Consider the following 16,297-nt stretch of genomic DNA (forward strand, 5'->3'; position numbering starts at 1 on the left):
CAATGCTATTATCAAACCTAGTAATAAGCTAGATTTTGTTTCACCGGGTAGGCCTACATACTGGCCATCAGATCCGAATAAACAACCAGACATCGATTTTGCCGTAACTAGGAGTGTGCCGCCCAGGCTGACACGCGTTGAAACACTGTCGGAACTGTCATCTGATCATTCGCCTGTTCTTCTCTGTCTATTTGAACACCCACAGCTTGTGAAGCGACCGAAATTTCTGACTTCCAATACAATAAACTGGCTAAAGTATAAAAAATATATATTAGCTCCCACATTGAAATCGAACCCAATATCTCGTGTGAAGCTGACATTGAAAACTCACTTAAGCACATAGCAGATGTAATGTCCTCAACTGCCAAACACTCTACACCTGACCCTTAAGCTACACCCCTCCCAAATACTACGCGTACAAACATGCAGATCCAATCGCTCCTTCAAGAAAACCGTAGACTTCGCCGAAACAGGCAGACACACCGATCCCCAGCCACTAAACAAAGCTTTAAAGAAGCCTGTCGGAAGCTATCTAAAGCTTTAATAACTGAGAAGAATCAGGCTCATCGTGCGTATATAGCACAGCTTTCACCCACTAGCAACAAATTTCCACTCTGGAGAGCGCACCCAAACATTCAACCACCTATAGAGCCCGATTTTCCAATTCGATCACCAACAGGAAAAGGCCAACATCTTCGCCTCTCACTTACAAAACGTCTTCCAACCTCATCCGCCGGCGAATCAATTTACTTTGCCAAACATCCCACCAGCAGAGCCTTCCTTCACAATCATTCTTGAAACAAGTACAGTCACAAAAGCCATTGTAGAACAGATGAATCCAAAAAAAAGCCCCCGGCCATGATTTAATTTCGCCTAAAATGATAATTGAACTGCCTGCATGTGCAGTTAAATGCATCACCACCATATTCAACTCAGTTCTCAAATGGGGCTATTTTCCTCTGCAATGGAAAAAGTCCGTTATTACAATGATACCGAAACCAGGCAAAGACGAATCCCAACCTTCGTCATACAGGCCCATTAGCCTTCTTCCGTGCTTATTAAAGCTATTTGAAAAGCTGCTTTTATGCCACCTAAGAACACACATCCAAAACAACAGAGCGATTCCCCTGCATCAGTTTGGCTTTAGGGAAAAGCACGGAACTATCGAACAGGTAAATCGCATAACAGCTGAAATACGCGCAGCTTTTGAATACAGGAAATACTGCAGTACCATATTCCTGGACGTGTCTCAAGCCTTCGATCGCGTTTGGATTGAAGGTCTAGTTTACAAGTCGCTCAAAATATCCAAAAACAGCAACAGCTCACTTAAGGCAGTGGTCTGCTTTACAGACTTCAAAAAATCGATTTTTTTTTTTTGTCTTAAATCTACACGGTGCGTCCATTAAGTTTCGAGACATGAACCATATCTCAGCAAATAGTAGCGCCAGCTAGGTGTTCGAAGGTGCATTTTAAAGCTTAAACCTTTTTCTATTGACATGTCAAACTTCATTACATTTGCTTGACAAATAACAAGGATATGACAGTTTTCCCTAAACAGTTTTTGATCTGATGTTGAAATTCCAACATGGAACAAAGAGCAAAGATCATTGCAGAGAAGTCGTTGCAGCCGCCAGAAATGATCCAAACTTTCTGAAATCAATTGTTACTGGCGACGAAACATGGTGCTTTCAGTATGATCCAGAAACTAAGCGCCAAAGTTCGAAATGGAAGTCGAAAAACTCACCACAAGCCAAAAAAAGGGAAAATCTCCTTCAAAAATCAAAACAATGCTCATCACTTTCTTCGATAGTAAAGGCATTATCCACAAAGAGTTCGTTCCAACTGGTCAAACGGTCACTGGCACGTATTATCTTGAAGTTTTAAAGCATTTGATGGCCAGAATCCGTCGTACTCGACCCGAATATCGCGATCCAGAGAAATGGTGTCTGTTGCACGACAATGCGCCGAGTCACAAATCAATCATTGTTCGTCAGTTTTTGGCCCGAAATCAAGTCTGTGTGTTGGACCACCCACCGTATTCACCTGATTTGGCGCCGTGTGACTTCTCCTTGTTTCCAAAGTTGAAGTTGAAGTTGAAAGGATGCTTTTTTGAAGATGTTGAGACCATTAAAACGGCTTCGACATGAGCATTGGAGGCTATTCCACAAAATGAGCTGAAGCACGCATTTGAATCACTATTGAATCGCTGTAAGAAGTGTATTAAAGCGAAGGGAGAATACTTCAAATAATAAATTTGAAAAACTTGAAATATCTTTTTTATTTTGCGATTTATGGAATCAGTCTCGAAACTTAATGGACGCACCGTGTATTCCAAAACTATCCAAGAATATGTGTTCAAAATTTTAGAGGCCAATTCGACATATTTTCGAAGCTAGATCAGTTTTAGTGGCCGAGCGTCGAGCAAGTTCGTATGCTCGGGCAGACTTTACAGCCCGTTTTCTCGAGTTTTTATTTTCACAAGTCTTGGAAAGCGGTGCCGGCCATAGTAAAAAAAATATATGTCCGATCGAAAAAAACCAAAGTGATCTAGCTTCAGTATTGAATTATCTTCTATTTGAACTAAAAAAAATGGATAAAAGTACTATTTAAATTACTTGTTTTGCAACTTAAAGTGAACTTTTTTTCCAAAAAAGTGAATTTTTTTTAAAACTTAGAAAAAATTTGGAATTTCGTCATTTCTTCGGAATTTTTTTAGTTCATATAGAAAAGGAACTTATAAAAAGTAAAAAAAAATTTGGTTCCACTGTTTCAGATGCATCGCACGAACTCCATCACCGGCACCGATTAACAAGTGCGCACTCTAGGCGCCCCAGAAAAATCGTTACAACTTCCGCTAATTTCAATTATTTGCAATAATAAAAATTGTTTTTTAAAGTTTAAATATAATATTATATCGTCTCAAAATTTCGTTTACCGCAATCATTTCCTTCCCTTTCAAAAAAATTGTTGAAAAAACGCTCTTTTTTCGGCTCCTAAAGCAGACCACTGCCTTAAAAAACCATCTGACGGACGTGGAAATATGGTTTGCAGATTGGCGCATACAAATCAACGATCAAAAGTGTAAGCACATTACGTTTACACTTAATCGGGAAACCTGCCCACCACTGTCCCTAAACAACAAACAAATCCTCCAAGTCAACGAAGTCACCTACCTGGGCATCCACTTAGACAGGCGGCTTACCTGGAGAAGACACATTGAAGGGAAGAAGACCTCCCTAAAACTCAAGGCCAACAGTTTCCACTGGCTCATCAACTCTCGCTCACCTCTTCCGCTGGAATACAAAGTTCTACTATATAACTCATTTCTAAAGCCAACCTGGACGTACGGGTCTGAACTCTGGGGGAACGCAAGCAGCAGCAACATAGAAATAATCCAACGAGTGCAGTCGAAGATACTGCGAACAATAACAGGGGCCCCCTGGTATATTCGCAACGCAAATATCCATAGGGACCTGGATATAAAGCCCGTCAAAGAAGAAATTGATAGTAAAGTTCTGAAATACGGAAATAGATTATCAATACATCCAAACCAACTAGCCAGGCAGCTCAGGCGGCTGAGGAGCCACTCTCGTCTACAGCGCAACGACCGCCCACTCCTGCCCAATGGAGGGCTGTCGACCAATTAAATCATAATTTAACAAATAAATAATAATAATTAATATAAATTAATAACACATAGTATATGTTAAGATCTGAATTCTTATTGTAAGTCTCTTCAAGAGAAGATTCAATATATAAAAATACAGTAGAATCCGCTTATAGCGCCTTTCAAGGGACCGATGAGTTTTCGTCGTTATACCCGGAAGACGCACTAAGCAAAAGGATATAAGTGTATAAGCCTGTCTGGGGACCAATCAAGCCATCGAGTTTTCGTCGCAATACCCGGACGGACACTATAAGCGGAGTCGTTATAACAGGATTCTACTGTAAAGCTAAAAAAAAAAAAAATTAACATAACAATTCAAAAATTTTTTAGCCATGAATTCAATACTCGTCCGTTAATAAGGGCTACCTTGGGGAGTATCGTAAAGCGTGATTTTTAATTATTTCTTTGTAAGAGTAGCAATTATCACTGCCGCGAGAACAAAAAAAATTTCGAAAACATTTTTTTTGGCTTAATGTAGGGGAGGGTGGTCCCATACCGACCCCCTAAAAGGCAAAGGCGATAAAGGTGAGAAAAATCAATTTTTCAGTTCAGTTCAAAAATGTACTATGTAGAGGGATCAGTTTACTATACATCTAAATGATTAGTAAGTGCGTAGGTGCTTTGAAGCGTTAGATATTCAGGCAAATATAAAACTCTACTTTTTGGTCGTACTCAAAAGTAGTGGTCCGAAACCGACCCCCTATTTCTTAACAGAAAAATTTAATAACATAAAATAGAATTTAATGATTTTGACGTTTATTAAGAAATATATTGAAGGTTCTTTCCAGAAAATAAAAATTATTGTATGAAATAAAGGGCACTGTAGTCAATTGATGAAGTCTGAGTTGTCCTCTTTCTCATAGTAAGTTTTCGCATTGTTTTCGCGTTGTTTTTCGAAAGCCGCTCGTTGATGACTGTATCTTCGCTTGCTGTCTGATGTTTTTGCTGTTTCTGTTACTTTTCTTTACTGAATCTTGTTTACTTTTTCATATTTTCCCTCCAAAATACGCTATGACATATTAAGCTGCCAATAAATGGGGGTCGGTTTCGGACCATCACTTCGCGGTCGGTTTCGGACCACCACAACCTTTTCTAATTAACTGCTCGCCATTATCTAATGACGCAAAGAGCGATGTAATTCTAATAGCGTGAATGACAGCTAGGACTATCAACTATCAGAAAACCTTACCCTCCGATTTTTATGCGGAGAAAAAAAACTTTAAAAATATTTAAGCTCAAGTTCAGTAAAGAAAAAAAACTGAATGTCACAGACGTTGAAACAAAACAAACGGAAAAATTGCAGTTAAACAAAATAAGTCAAATTGGCTATCTATCTCCAAAATGTCTGTGTTATAACAGCTTTTCACTGAAGTTACCGACAATTCGGCTAGCATCGCCATCTCTGAGAAACATGGGGGGGGGTCGGTATGGTACGACCGGTCGGTATGGGACCACTCTCCCCTACTTTAAATATGTCTTGGAATAAGCTTTTAAAAGCATAAAGCCGTCCGGTACTTATTTTCAAAGTACATAACACGCAATTTAATGAGTGAGTTTCAAATGGCTGAAATGGTAAAGGTAAACTTTAAACGCTTCTACTGAAAAGTCGTGTTTTCAAAGTCGCCGTGCAATGTAGAGTTCAGAGATTTTATTTAAATCGAATGCGGTTTTTTGCATTGTGTTTGAAATGAAATTCTGCACAACATGAATATAAGGATTTTTCATATTTGTTTGTGTTATAACATGTTTTTTTAACAAACAAAGTCGAAAAAAGTGTGTTTTTTTTAATTTTTTTTTGAGCTTCAAATTTTTTAACGGGGAAATGATTTTTTCAAATATGAAAAAATAATTTTTTTTCAAATGTGGAATAATTCAAGTTGTGCGCTGTTCCTTGAAGTTTATTGCCTAGTTGCTGTTTTTTGTTTAAGACGTGATCCTGGACCTGGAGATTGCATGGCGCAAAATTCATCCCTCAAAACACGACTCCACATTATTAATTATAATTGGGCTTAATTACAACATTTTTCTAAAAACTTGACTGATTTTTATTGCTCAATAATTTCCAAATAACATGCAAAAAGAATCGCTAAGATTCATTTAATTCCCTACTTGCAATCCACTCCCAAAGTTAGGCCTTATTTTAGGCCTTCTAATTGTATTTCCCCCTTAAGGGGGAAATACAATTAGAAATTTTTTTTTTCGAAAAATTTTTTTTTGGCTTAATGTACTCCAAATATATCTGGGAGTAAGCCTTTAAAAGCATAAAGCCGTCCGGTACTTATTTTCAGAGTTATACGCAATTTAGTGAGGGTGTGTCATATGGCGGACATGCACAAAAGTAAACTTTAAACGCTTCTCCTGAAAAGTCGTGTTTTCAAAGTCGCCGTGCAATGTACAGGTCAGAGATTTTATTTTAATCGAATGCGGTTTTTTGCATTATGTTTGAAATTAAATTCTCCACACCATGAATATAACGGTTTTTCATATTTGTTTGTTATAACATGTTTTTTTTACAATCAAACTCAAAAAAAAATCGTTATTTTTGAAATTTTTTTTTAACCTAAAATTTTTTAATGGAAAAATAATTTTTTTTAAATATGGTTTAATTCATGGTGTGCGCTGTACCTTTAAGTTTAAAGCCCAGTTGCTGTTTTTTGTTTAAGTCGTGATCCTGGACCTGGAGACTGCACGGCGCAAAGTCCTTCCCTAAAAACACGACTCCACATTATTGATCATAAATGGGCTTAATTACAATATTTTTCAAAAAACTTGACTGATTTTTATTGCTCAATAATTACCCAATAACATGCAAAAAGAATCACTAAGATTCATTTAATACTCTACTTGCAATCCACTCCCAAAGATAGCCCTCATTTCAGGCCTTCTAATTGTATTTCCCCCCTTAAGGCCAGGTTCCTCTAAAAAATTTTGAAAAAATGGGTTTTTTTTATTTTGTTTTATAAATTGCTACTGTATACTCGTCGATATAGTATAGAATATACTATTATACTCGGTATAGACCGAGAAGTAGGCATAAAAGAGTGAGGAGCGCTGCTGGTAATCCGGCCGCTCGAACGCCTTAAAAACTTCAAACTGGTTTTCTTCTCCACGTTTTTTCGCATGAGTGACACTCTAATTTCAAAACTATTGGACTTATCGATTTGAACCAAACGGCATTTTACTCTTTAGATGTCTGGCTATGGCCTGAACCAGAACCATTCATTGTTATTTAAAAAAGTTATAAACAATTAAAAGTGAATAAAAAGGTTAAAAGAAATTAAAAGTCCCCCCATTTTTTTTTTTTTTTTTTTTGTGGAAAATTCTGGTTCAGGTTATAGCTTCTTCTACTTTTGGTTTTTGCTTTCAGATAATTATTTTTCAAGTAATCGTGTCACTCATCTACGAATCGGATGAGTTTCAGCAGTCATTTTCAGGTTTGCCATTTTGAAAAAAAATGTTTTTTTTTTTTTTAATTTTTCAAGTAATTTTATATATGTACATACATACTTTCATATGTAAAAAAAATTGAATACTCAAAATTTTTGTATATAAAAATAAAATTAATTGAAAAAAGTACGTTTTTTAGAGGAACCTGGCCTTAAGTCTAGAACACTAACGGTTGTGAAATGACTCTGAGTGAGTTCATAATTCTTAGTGAAGATTAGAAGTCTGCATGAATACATTCATAACATACGTATAAATGAATACATTCGAATCGAATAGAATGGAGTGAGTGGAATGATGAAAATGAAATGACATTGTATGACAGGCTTGCACTCATTTCTCTCTTAATTTGAGACGTCGAACGAAATGAGAGTGAATGAACGAAACGAAAAGTGAAATGAGAGATTTGGGTATGCCTTGAATACTCGAATCATTCGAGTTCTTGCTTAGAATTTCTGTACTTTCCTTTCTTGAGAACTGCAGCACAAAGTCAAAAAATTTTGGATTCCAGCGAGCAGCGCGGCTTCGGAACGTACATTTTCAAACGCAAGAAATTTTTACAGAATAATTACAGAAAATCGTTGTCAAATAGCCACTAATTCGGAAAATATTAACAAAATAATGTTTTTGCATTCCAATTTAAATAAGTTGTAAGTAATTGTTAATTTAGAAATAAATAAAATAAAAAACCATAAATATAAAGCCTTTTTGGACTCGAAGAAAATTCACTACATTTAATTGGTTTTTATTTCCTTTTATTTACATTTGCAACTCGAATCATTCGAATGCAACGTCTCTGTTTTCAACGTTCTCAATTCACTCAATTCGTTTCCTTCTATTTGCTAGTTGTGCAAATGAGTAAGCAAAAGAGAGTCAACCCTCTCACTTCATGTTGGCTTTGCTCTCAAATTCACTCAACTCATTTTGAGCATTGTGCATTTGAATGTGGGTTTTTTGCCACTCATGCAGATGGCAGCTGCAAAAAGAAGCTAATTTTGCGATGGATAAAATGGAATTTCGCTGTCAAAAATTTGTGACAAAAAACAAAAAAGAAGTAAAATGTAATTTCAAGGAATCCCTGAAAAAAATACAGTAAAATCCTGTTATAACGACTCCGCTTATAGTGTCCGTTCGGGTTGTGCGTCGAGAACTAGATAGTTTGGTTGGTCCCCATACAAACTTATATGAAAGGTCCTCCGCTTAGTGCGTTTCCGCTTTTAGCGACAAACCGCTTATAGGAACCAAATTTTTCAAAAAAAAAAAAATTAAAAATTTAACCGGATATTGCGTCGTGCCGAAAAAAATACAGTGCAATACTGCCAAATTTAAGCTTAACAAGAAAGGAAGCTAGCTTCGGCAACCCGAAGCTGATATACCCTTGCAGTCATCAAATATGTCGATCAAAATGCATAAGGGCTAAACAACATTGAAACTATGACGATTTCTCTTTTAATTTTTCATATTTTTGACTATTGTTCGTATGGCGGCTATATGATATACAGTAGAATCCGGTTATAGTGATTTTCAAAGGACCGACGATTTTTCGTCGTTATACCCGGAAGACGCATTAGGCAAACGGAACAAACAAATTTTTGTTGTTTACTCATTTATGGTTGCCGTCCTCGTAATAGGTTTTTAAAACAAATCAAATTAATTTTTTAATTAAAACAAAAAATTTAATATATTAGGTTGTCAAAAAAGTCTTGCGCTATTTTCGCTAGTTGGCGCTGAAAGCGCGTAGTTCTTGTTATATTCGTCGCATCAGTCGCATTAAGTCGTTCGTTAGTTATAGCGTCGCAGTCATGGAGAAAATAAAGAGAAAATACGGCATATTTTACAGTACTACTACGATAAAGGCAAAAATGCATCTCAAGCCGCCAATAAAATTTGTGCAGTTTATGGACCCGATACAGTTTCCATTTCCACCGCACAACGATGGTTTCAACGTTATCGTTCTGGTGTAGAGGTGGTCGAAGATGCGCCACGCTCCGGAAGGCCTGTCGTCGAAAATTGCGATAAAATCGATGAATTGGTCGAAAGAGACATAGTAGCAGTCGTAGCATCGTCAAGAGCTGGGCATGAGTCATAAAACCGTTATTAACCATTTGAAGAAGCTTGGAGTCACTAAGAAGCTCGATGTATGGGTGCCACACGAATTGACGCGAAAAAACATCTTTGACCGTATCGACGCATGCGAATCGCTTCTAAATCGCAACAAAATCGACCCGTTTTTGAAGAGTATGGTGACTGGCGATGAAAAGTGGGTCACTTACGATAACGTAAGGCGCAAATCAGCTGCTCCCCTATGGCCAAACGCTCAATTCGGACCTGTACTGCCAACAACTGGACCGCTTGAAGACAGCACTCATCCAGAAGAGGCCATCTTTGATCAACAGAGGCCGAATTGTCTTCCACCAGGACAACGCCAGGCCACACACATCTTTAGTGACTCGCCAGAAGCTCCGGGAGCTCGGATGGGAGGTTCTTTTGCATCCACCGTATAGTCCGGATCTCGCACCAAGTGATTACCACCTGTTTCTGTCCATGGCGAACGCGCTTGGTAGTCTGAAGTTGGCCACAAGAGGGTCCTGTGAAAATTGGCTCTCCGAGTTTTTTGCCTATAGGGAAGCGAGCTTCTATGAGAGGGGCATTATGAAGTTGGCATCTCGTTGGGAACGCGTCATCGAACAAAACGCCGCATATTTGACTTGAATCGCATTATTGTAACCAATTTTATGAACAATTTAAAATTCAATAAAAATACCGCAAGACTTTTTTGACAAACTAATATTTAATTCAAACACATGGGTTTCTCATAATACTGAAAACTGAATGAGCTTACACATGGTGGTGACGACAGTTTAAGATCCTTCGTGTCGCTGCTACGCACACAGCCAAGGGTGCCGATCACTGATAAATACATACATTTATAACAGCGCGTTTTTATACCCTTGCAGAGCAAAAGGGTATTATAATTTCAGTCAGAAGTTTGCAACGCAGTGAAGGGGACACCTCAGACCCCATAAAGTATGTATATTCTTGATCAGCATCACGAGTAGAATCAGAAAACGTCTGTACGTCTGTCCGTCTGGCCGTCTGTCCGTCTGTCTGTTTCTCTTCAAACTAGTCTCTCAGTTTTAAAGCTATCTTGCTGAAACTTTCCCAAAAGGTGTGTAGTTATTGCACGCAGTATATAAGTCGGAACGAGCCGGATCTGGCGACTATATCGGATAGCTCCAATACGAGAGAATGAAATTAAAAATTCTCAGGTCGTTGTTTTTGATCAGATCGACTTGAATTCTTCCAGATGGCGTTTTCTAACTACTATTGAATTTCGGATTAAATTTGATAAAAATCGGATAACTCTATCGTATAGCTGCCATAGCAGAGATCAAAAAATATATATAGAATTTTTCATCAAGTTTTTTAACAACTCTTATATTGAGAAAAAAGTTTCATAAAAATCGGCCAACTATATCTTATAGCTGTCATAGGAAAGATCGAAAAATCTATATAGAAATAATGGAAGTAAAATTATACCATCGTGGTTTTTCATCAGACAAGTATCATTTTTTAAATATAGAGTTTTCTTACGAATCTTAAATTACGAATCAAATTTGATCAAAATCGGACAACTATATCATATAGCTCCCATATGATCTATAGTCGGAAATATGGAAAATGAATAGAAAAATCGTTATAGCTTCGATGTTGTTTAGCCTTTATGTATTTTTTTCGACATATTTGATGACTGCAAGGGTATATAAGCTTCGGCTTGCCGAAGCTAGCTTCCTTTCTTGTTAAGCTTAAATTTGGCAGTATCGCACTGTATTTTTTGGTCACGACGCAATATCCGGTTGAACTTTTTAATTTTTATTAAAAAATTTGGTTGCTATAAGCGGTTTGTCGCTAAAAGCGGAAACGCACTAAGCGGAGGCCCTTTCATATAAGTTTGTATGGGGGCCAACCAAACCATCGAGTTTTCATCGCACAACCCGGACGGACACTATAAGCGGAGTCGTTATAACAGGATTCTACTGTATACTCTTGATCAGCATCACGATCTGAATCGAAATACGTCTGTACGTCTGTCTGTCTGTTTTCCTGTCCGTTTCTAGGTAAACTAGTCTCTCAGTTTTAAAGCTATCTTGCTGAAACTTTCTTAAAAGGTGTGTAGTTATTGCACGCAGTATATAAGTCGGAACGGGCCGGATCGGCCGATTTTATCGGATAGCTCCCATACAAGAGAAATAAATAAAAAATTCTCACTCCGTTATTTTTGATCAGATCGACTTGGTTTCTTCCAAATGGTGTTTTCTAATCACTATTGAATTTCTGATAAAATTTTATCAAAATTGGACGACTATATCATATAGCTGCCAGATATAGCAGAAAGATAAAAAAATCTATTAATAATATTGAAAAAAAATTATAACGTCGTGGCTTTTAATCCCACGAGCATGATTTTCAAAATGTGGAGTAACCCTTGAATTGAGAATAAATTTCATTAAAATCCGACAACGATAGCTTCCATAGGAAAGATCAAAAAATCTATATTAAAACTAGCTGACCCGGCAAACGTTTTGCCACCAAATGACTTTATAATTTCTGTACATAATTTACTCAGTTCTAGACTTATAAAGTCATCTGGAGCGCTGTAAACCATGAGGGAATATAAAAATAACAAAGAGCAAACATTTCTTTTAAATTATTATAAGTTATTACTTATAGTTATATATCATTAATTAAAAAATTACAACAGTAACACTATTAAACAATATCAGTAAGAATTTATGTGGTTCATTTGGCATTGGCAGCAGTGAGCCCATTTTATGATAAACTTGGGCTCTAATTTTGAATGTAGAATTGTAATTTTGACCATTTGCATTAGTATTTCGAACTATTTCTGTTGCTCCGAACGATGTCATTTGAAAGCATGAATTAAATGTTCGAATTGACTTCAGGAACACGTTAGAATCTGGATCCGTGCCGATAAGTAAGCCCGGTCAATGGTTCAGGTGGTGTTTCAATTTCTGGTAGTTGCACTTTTCCTGACGCGCAACACATCCCAACTGGCTCATTTTTAAATTTCAGAGCATGACAATGCGGACATTCCTTTTCCATAGCACCAATTACCACTTTTGAGTGAGCATAATACTCAATATCGGGCTCATACTGGAATGCTAGACGCAGTAATGAATCATATATAAATGCTCGATGTACTTGTTGTCGTTGTTGGTCATTTGTTCTGCGTCTATTGACTGTGAAACGGCGTGGTTGTCGTTGTTCTAATCTTCTGACTTCATTGCGTTTAGCTCGTGTATCTTCTGGCTCTTCTTGATGCAATTGCGCTATTCTATCGGATCTTCTATTTCGCATGTATCGAGATCTACTTCTATAATGGATCAAATCTCCCCCTTTGCGTTTCCTTGGCATTGCTCACTGGACAAAACACTCATAAATAGAATTAATGATTTTACTTAATGATGAAGGATTTTCGCCCCAGTTTAAATTGATTTAAAATGCTATGGTAGCGTGTTTTTGTCAGTGTGATGAGGTAGTAACTCACTTTATATGCGATTTTTGGTATGTCGAACAGGATTTAAGGGGATGAAAATAGATGTTGGTTGATTCTCAGACCTATGCAATACGCTCACAAAATTTCATGAGAATCGGTATAGCCGTTTCGGAGGAGTATGGTAACAAAAACTGTGACACGAGAATTTTATATATTAGATAACATTATGGCATCGTTGTTTTTCATCAGACAATCGTGATTTTTGGAACATAAAGATTTTTAATGACTCGTGAATAACGAATTGAATTTCATAAAAATCGGACAACTATATCATATATGTAGCTGCCATATGAACAATACTCGAAAATATGGAAAATTAATAGAAAAATCGTCATAGCTTCGATGTTGTTTAGCTTTATGTATTTTGTTCGACATATTTGATGATTGCAAGGGTATATAAGCTTCGGTTTGCCGGAGCTAGCTTCCTTTCTTGTTTTTAGTAGGTTCGATTTTGTACTCGCTCGCTGAAGGTACGGTCGCTGATCGCCTGCCCCTTCCTTTTCGTTTTATAATCGGTCTGGCTGCCTAACCAACTCTTCATAAACATTAACTTTGTAGATTAAGGCCTTTGTGCCATTTAAATAAATAAATGCAAAATTAATTGAAAATTTGTGTGGTTTTATTTTCTTAGGGCACCACTATAGTGTTAGTTAAAAAACTCCCCCACCCAACACACCGAAAATGAAAAAAAAATTTGGAAGTGCTCTTGAATGTCATAGTATTTTTTCTTTACTTTATTAACTTTATTTTAATAACATGCTCTTGCTTATAATTTATTATATTTCAGGATTTCCGGAGGCAATGATAGCACTAATCTTAAAGGATGTATTATCAGCTCTTTCATATATTCACTCTCAGCATTTTGTTCATGGATCTATAAGGGCTAAGCATATACTTATAAATACCAACAAAGCTGTTATATCAAATGTTGGTGATTGCCAAACTTTAATTAATAGAGGCAAAAAAAAAAGTTTTTTATATGGATCTACAGTGGGAAAAGAAGATCAGCTGTTTTGGACAGCCCCAGAAATCTTATTTCAAAACCTTTCTGGTTATACAGAAAAAGTAGATATATACTCTGTCGGAATTACATGCTGCGAAATGGGAAATGGGTTTCAACCATTTAAAGACACAGAACTAACATACATGTATATTGAAAAAGTTCGTGGCAGTCTATCTTTGTTAATGGAAAAAAGCAACATTCTAGACGACCAAGGTAACTATTCTCATATCAATAAACCTCTTAACCGTGTAGTAAAAAAGTAAAGTATTTGCTTAAAGTATATATGTTTGGCATCATCATCATTGAAATCTCAAAATAAAACGGAATAAAAACAAGAAAGAGGCCGAAGTTTCTGTATTTTCAACGATTGTTTATACGAAAGCTATACGATATAGTCGTCCGAATTTTATTAAATTTAATTCGAAATTCAAGAGTCATTAGAAAACTCTATAATTCAAAAATTGTGCTTTTCTGATGAAAAACAACGATTTTTATACCCTTGCAGAGCAAAAGGGTATTATAATTTCAGTCAGAAGTTTGCAACGCATTGAAGGAGACACCTAAGACCCCATAAAGTATATATATTCTTGATCAGCATCACCATCTGAATCGAAATATGTATGTACGTCTGTCCGTCTGTCCGTCTGTCTGTTTCTATGTAAACTAGTCTCTCAGTTGTGAAGCTATCGTGCTGAAACTTTCCGAAAAGTTGTGTAGTTATTGCACGCAGTATATAAGTCGGAACGAGCCGGATCGGCCGACTATATCGGATAGCTCCCATACGAGAGTTTGAAAAAAAAAATTCTCACTCCGTTGTTTTTAATCAGATCGACTTGATTTCTTTCAGATGGCGTTTTCTAACTACTATTGAATTTCGGTTTAAATTTGATCAAAATCGGATAAATCTATCATATAGCTGCCATAGGAGAGATCAAAAATATATATAGAATTAAAGGAAATTAATTGATAACGTAATTGTTTTTCATCACACGACTATGATTTTTTGGGTATCAAGTTTTTTAACTAGCCTTGATTTATAAAAAAATTTCATAAAAATCGGACAACTATATCATATAGCTGCCATAGGAAAGATCGAAAAATCTATATAGAATTAACGGAAATAAAATGATAACATCGTTATTTCTTTTCAGAAAATCACGATTTTTGGAATATCGAGTTTAAATTAAATTTTATCAAAATCAGACGACTATATCATATAGCTGCCATATGAACAATAGTCAAAAATATGGAAAATTAATAGAAAAGTCGTCGTAGCTTCGATGTTGTTTAGCGCCTTTATGCATTTTGTTCGATATCTTTGATGACTGCAAGGGTATATAAGCTTCGGCTTGCCGAAGCTAGCTTCTTTTCTTGTTATAATTTTTTTCCGTTAATTTCCGTTAATTCTATATAGATTTTCGATCTTTTCTATGGTAGCTAAATAATAACATCGGATTTTAATCATATTTTTTTGTTGATTCAAGGGATAAAAGCTCCATATTTTGAAAAGCAACGACGTTATAATTCCGATTTTTATAAAATATAATCCGAAATTAAATAGTAGTTAGATTACGCCATCTGGAAGAAATCAACTCGATCTGATCAAAAGTTTCAGCAAGACAGACAGACAGACAGACGGACAAACGGACAGACGTACAGACGTATTTCGATTCAGATTTTGATGCTGATCAAGAATATGTATACGTTATGGGGTCTGAGGTGTATCCTTCACTGCTTTGCAAACTTCTGACTGAAATTATAGATCCCTTTTTCTCTGCAAGGGTATAAAAATCGGACAACTACATATATCATATAACTGCCATAGAAAAAATTGAAAAATATATAAGGTTGTCAAAATAGTCTTGCGGTATTTCCGCTAGGTGTCTTTGCAAGCGCGTAACATAGCTCTAGTTTTATTCCTCGCATCGGTTCACGCTATGCCTTTTTTGAAAGCTTTTTTCACGAGCTAACACGTGTTTGATTTATTGTTTTTAGTCGTTCGTGAGTTATGGTGTCATATTTTACAGTACTACTACGATAAAGGCAAAAATGCATCTCATGCTGCCAATAAAATTTGTGCAGTTTATGGACCCGATACAGTTTCCATTTCCACCGCACAACGATGGTTTCAACGTTATCGTTCTGGTGCCGAGGTGGTCGATGATGCGCCACGCTCTGTAAAGGCTGTCGTCGAAAAGTGCGATAAAATCGCTGAATTGATCGAAAGAGACCGGCATAGTAGCAGCCGTAGCATCGGCCCAGAGCTGGGCATAAGTCATCAAACCGTTATAAACCATTTGAAAAAGCTTGGATTCAACATGAAGCTCGATGTAAGCGTGCCACATGACTTGTCGCAAAAAAACATTTTTGACCGTATGGATGCATGCGAATCGCTTCTGAATCACAACCAAATCGTTACGTTTTTGAATCGGGTCGTGTCTGGCGATGAAAAGTGGCTCACATACGACAACGTGAAGCGCAAACGGTCGTGGTCAAAAAGCGGTGAAGCTGCCCAGACGGTGGCCAAGCCTGGATTGACGGCCAGAAAGGTTCTTCTGTGTGTTTGGTGGGATTGGCAGGAAATCACCTGCTATGAGCTGCTCCC

General features: G+C 36.8%; 1 protein-coding gene across 2 annotated transcripts in view; it reads left to right on the forward strand.

Moving 5' to 3' along the window:
* LOC108101340 (putative serine/threonine-protein kinase STE20-like) overlaps positions 1-16,297 on the forward strand; it is a 91,371-nt gene that overhangs the window by 16,335 nt on the left and 58,739 nt on the right. For both annotated transcript variants that reach the window (XM_043208320.1, XM_043208321.1), the window contains exon 2: positions 13,477-13,905. In XM_043208320.1, the coding sequence (XP_043064255.1) occupies positions 13,477-13,905 (429 nt within the window). The remainder of the gene's footprint in view (positions 1-13,476; positions 13,906-16,297) is intronic.

This window comes from Drosophila ficusphila, unplaced genomic scaffold (assembly GCF_018152265.1).
Source record: "Drosophila ficusphila isolate 14025-0441.05 unplaced genomic scaffold, ASM1815226v1 contig_414, whole genome shotgun sequence".
NCBI classification, from domain to species: domain Eukaryota; kingdom Metazoa; phylum Arthropoda; class Insecta; order Diptera; family Drosophilidae; genus Drosophila; species Drosophila ficusphila.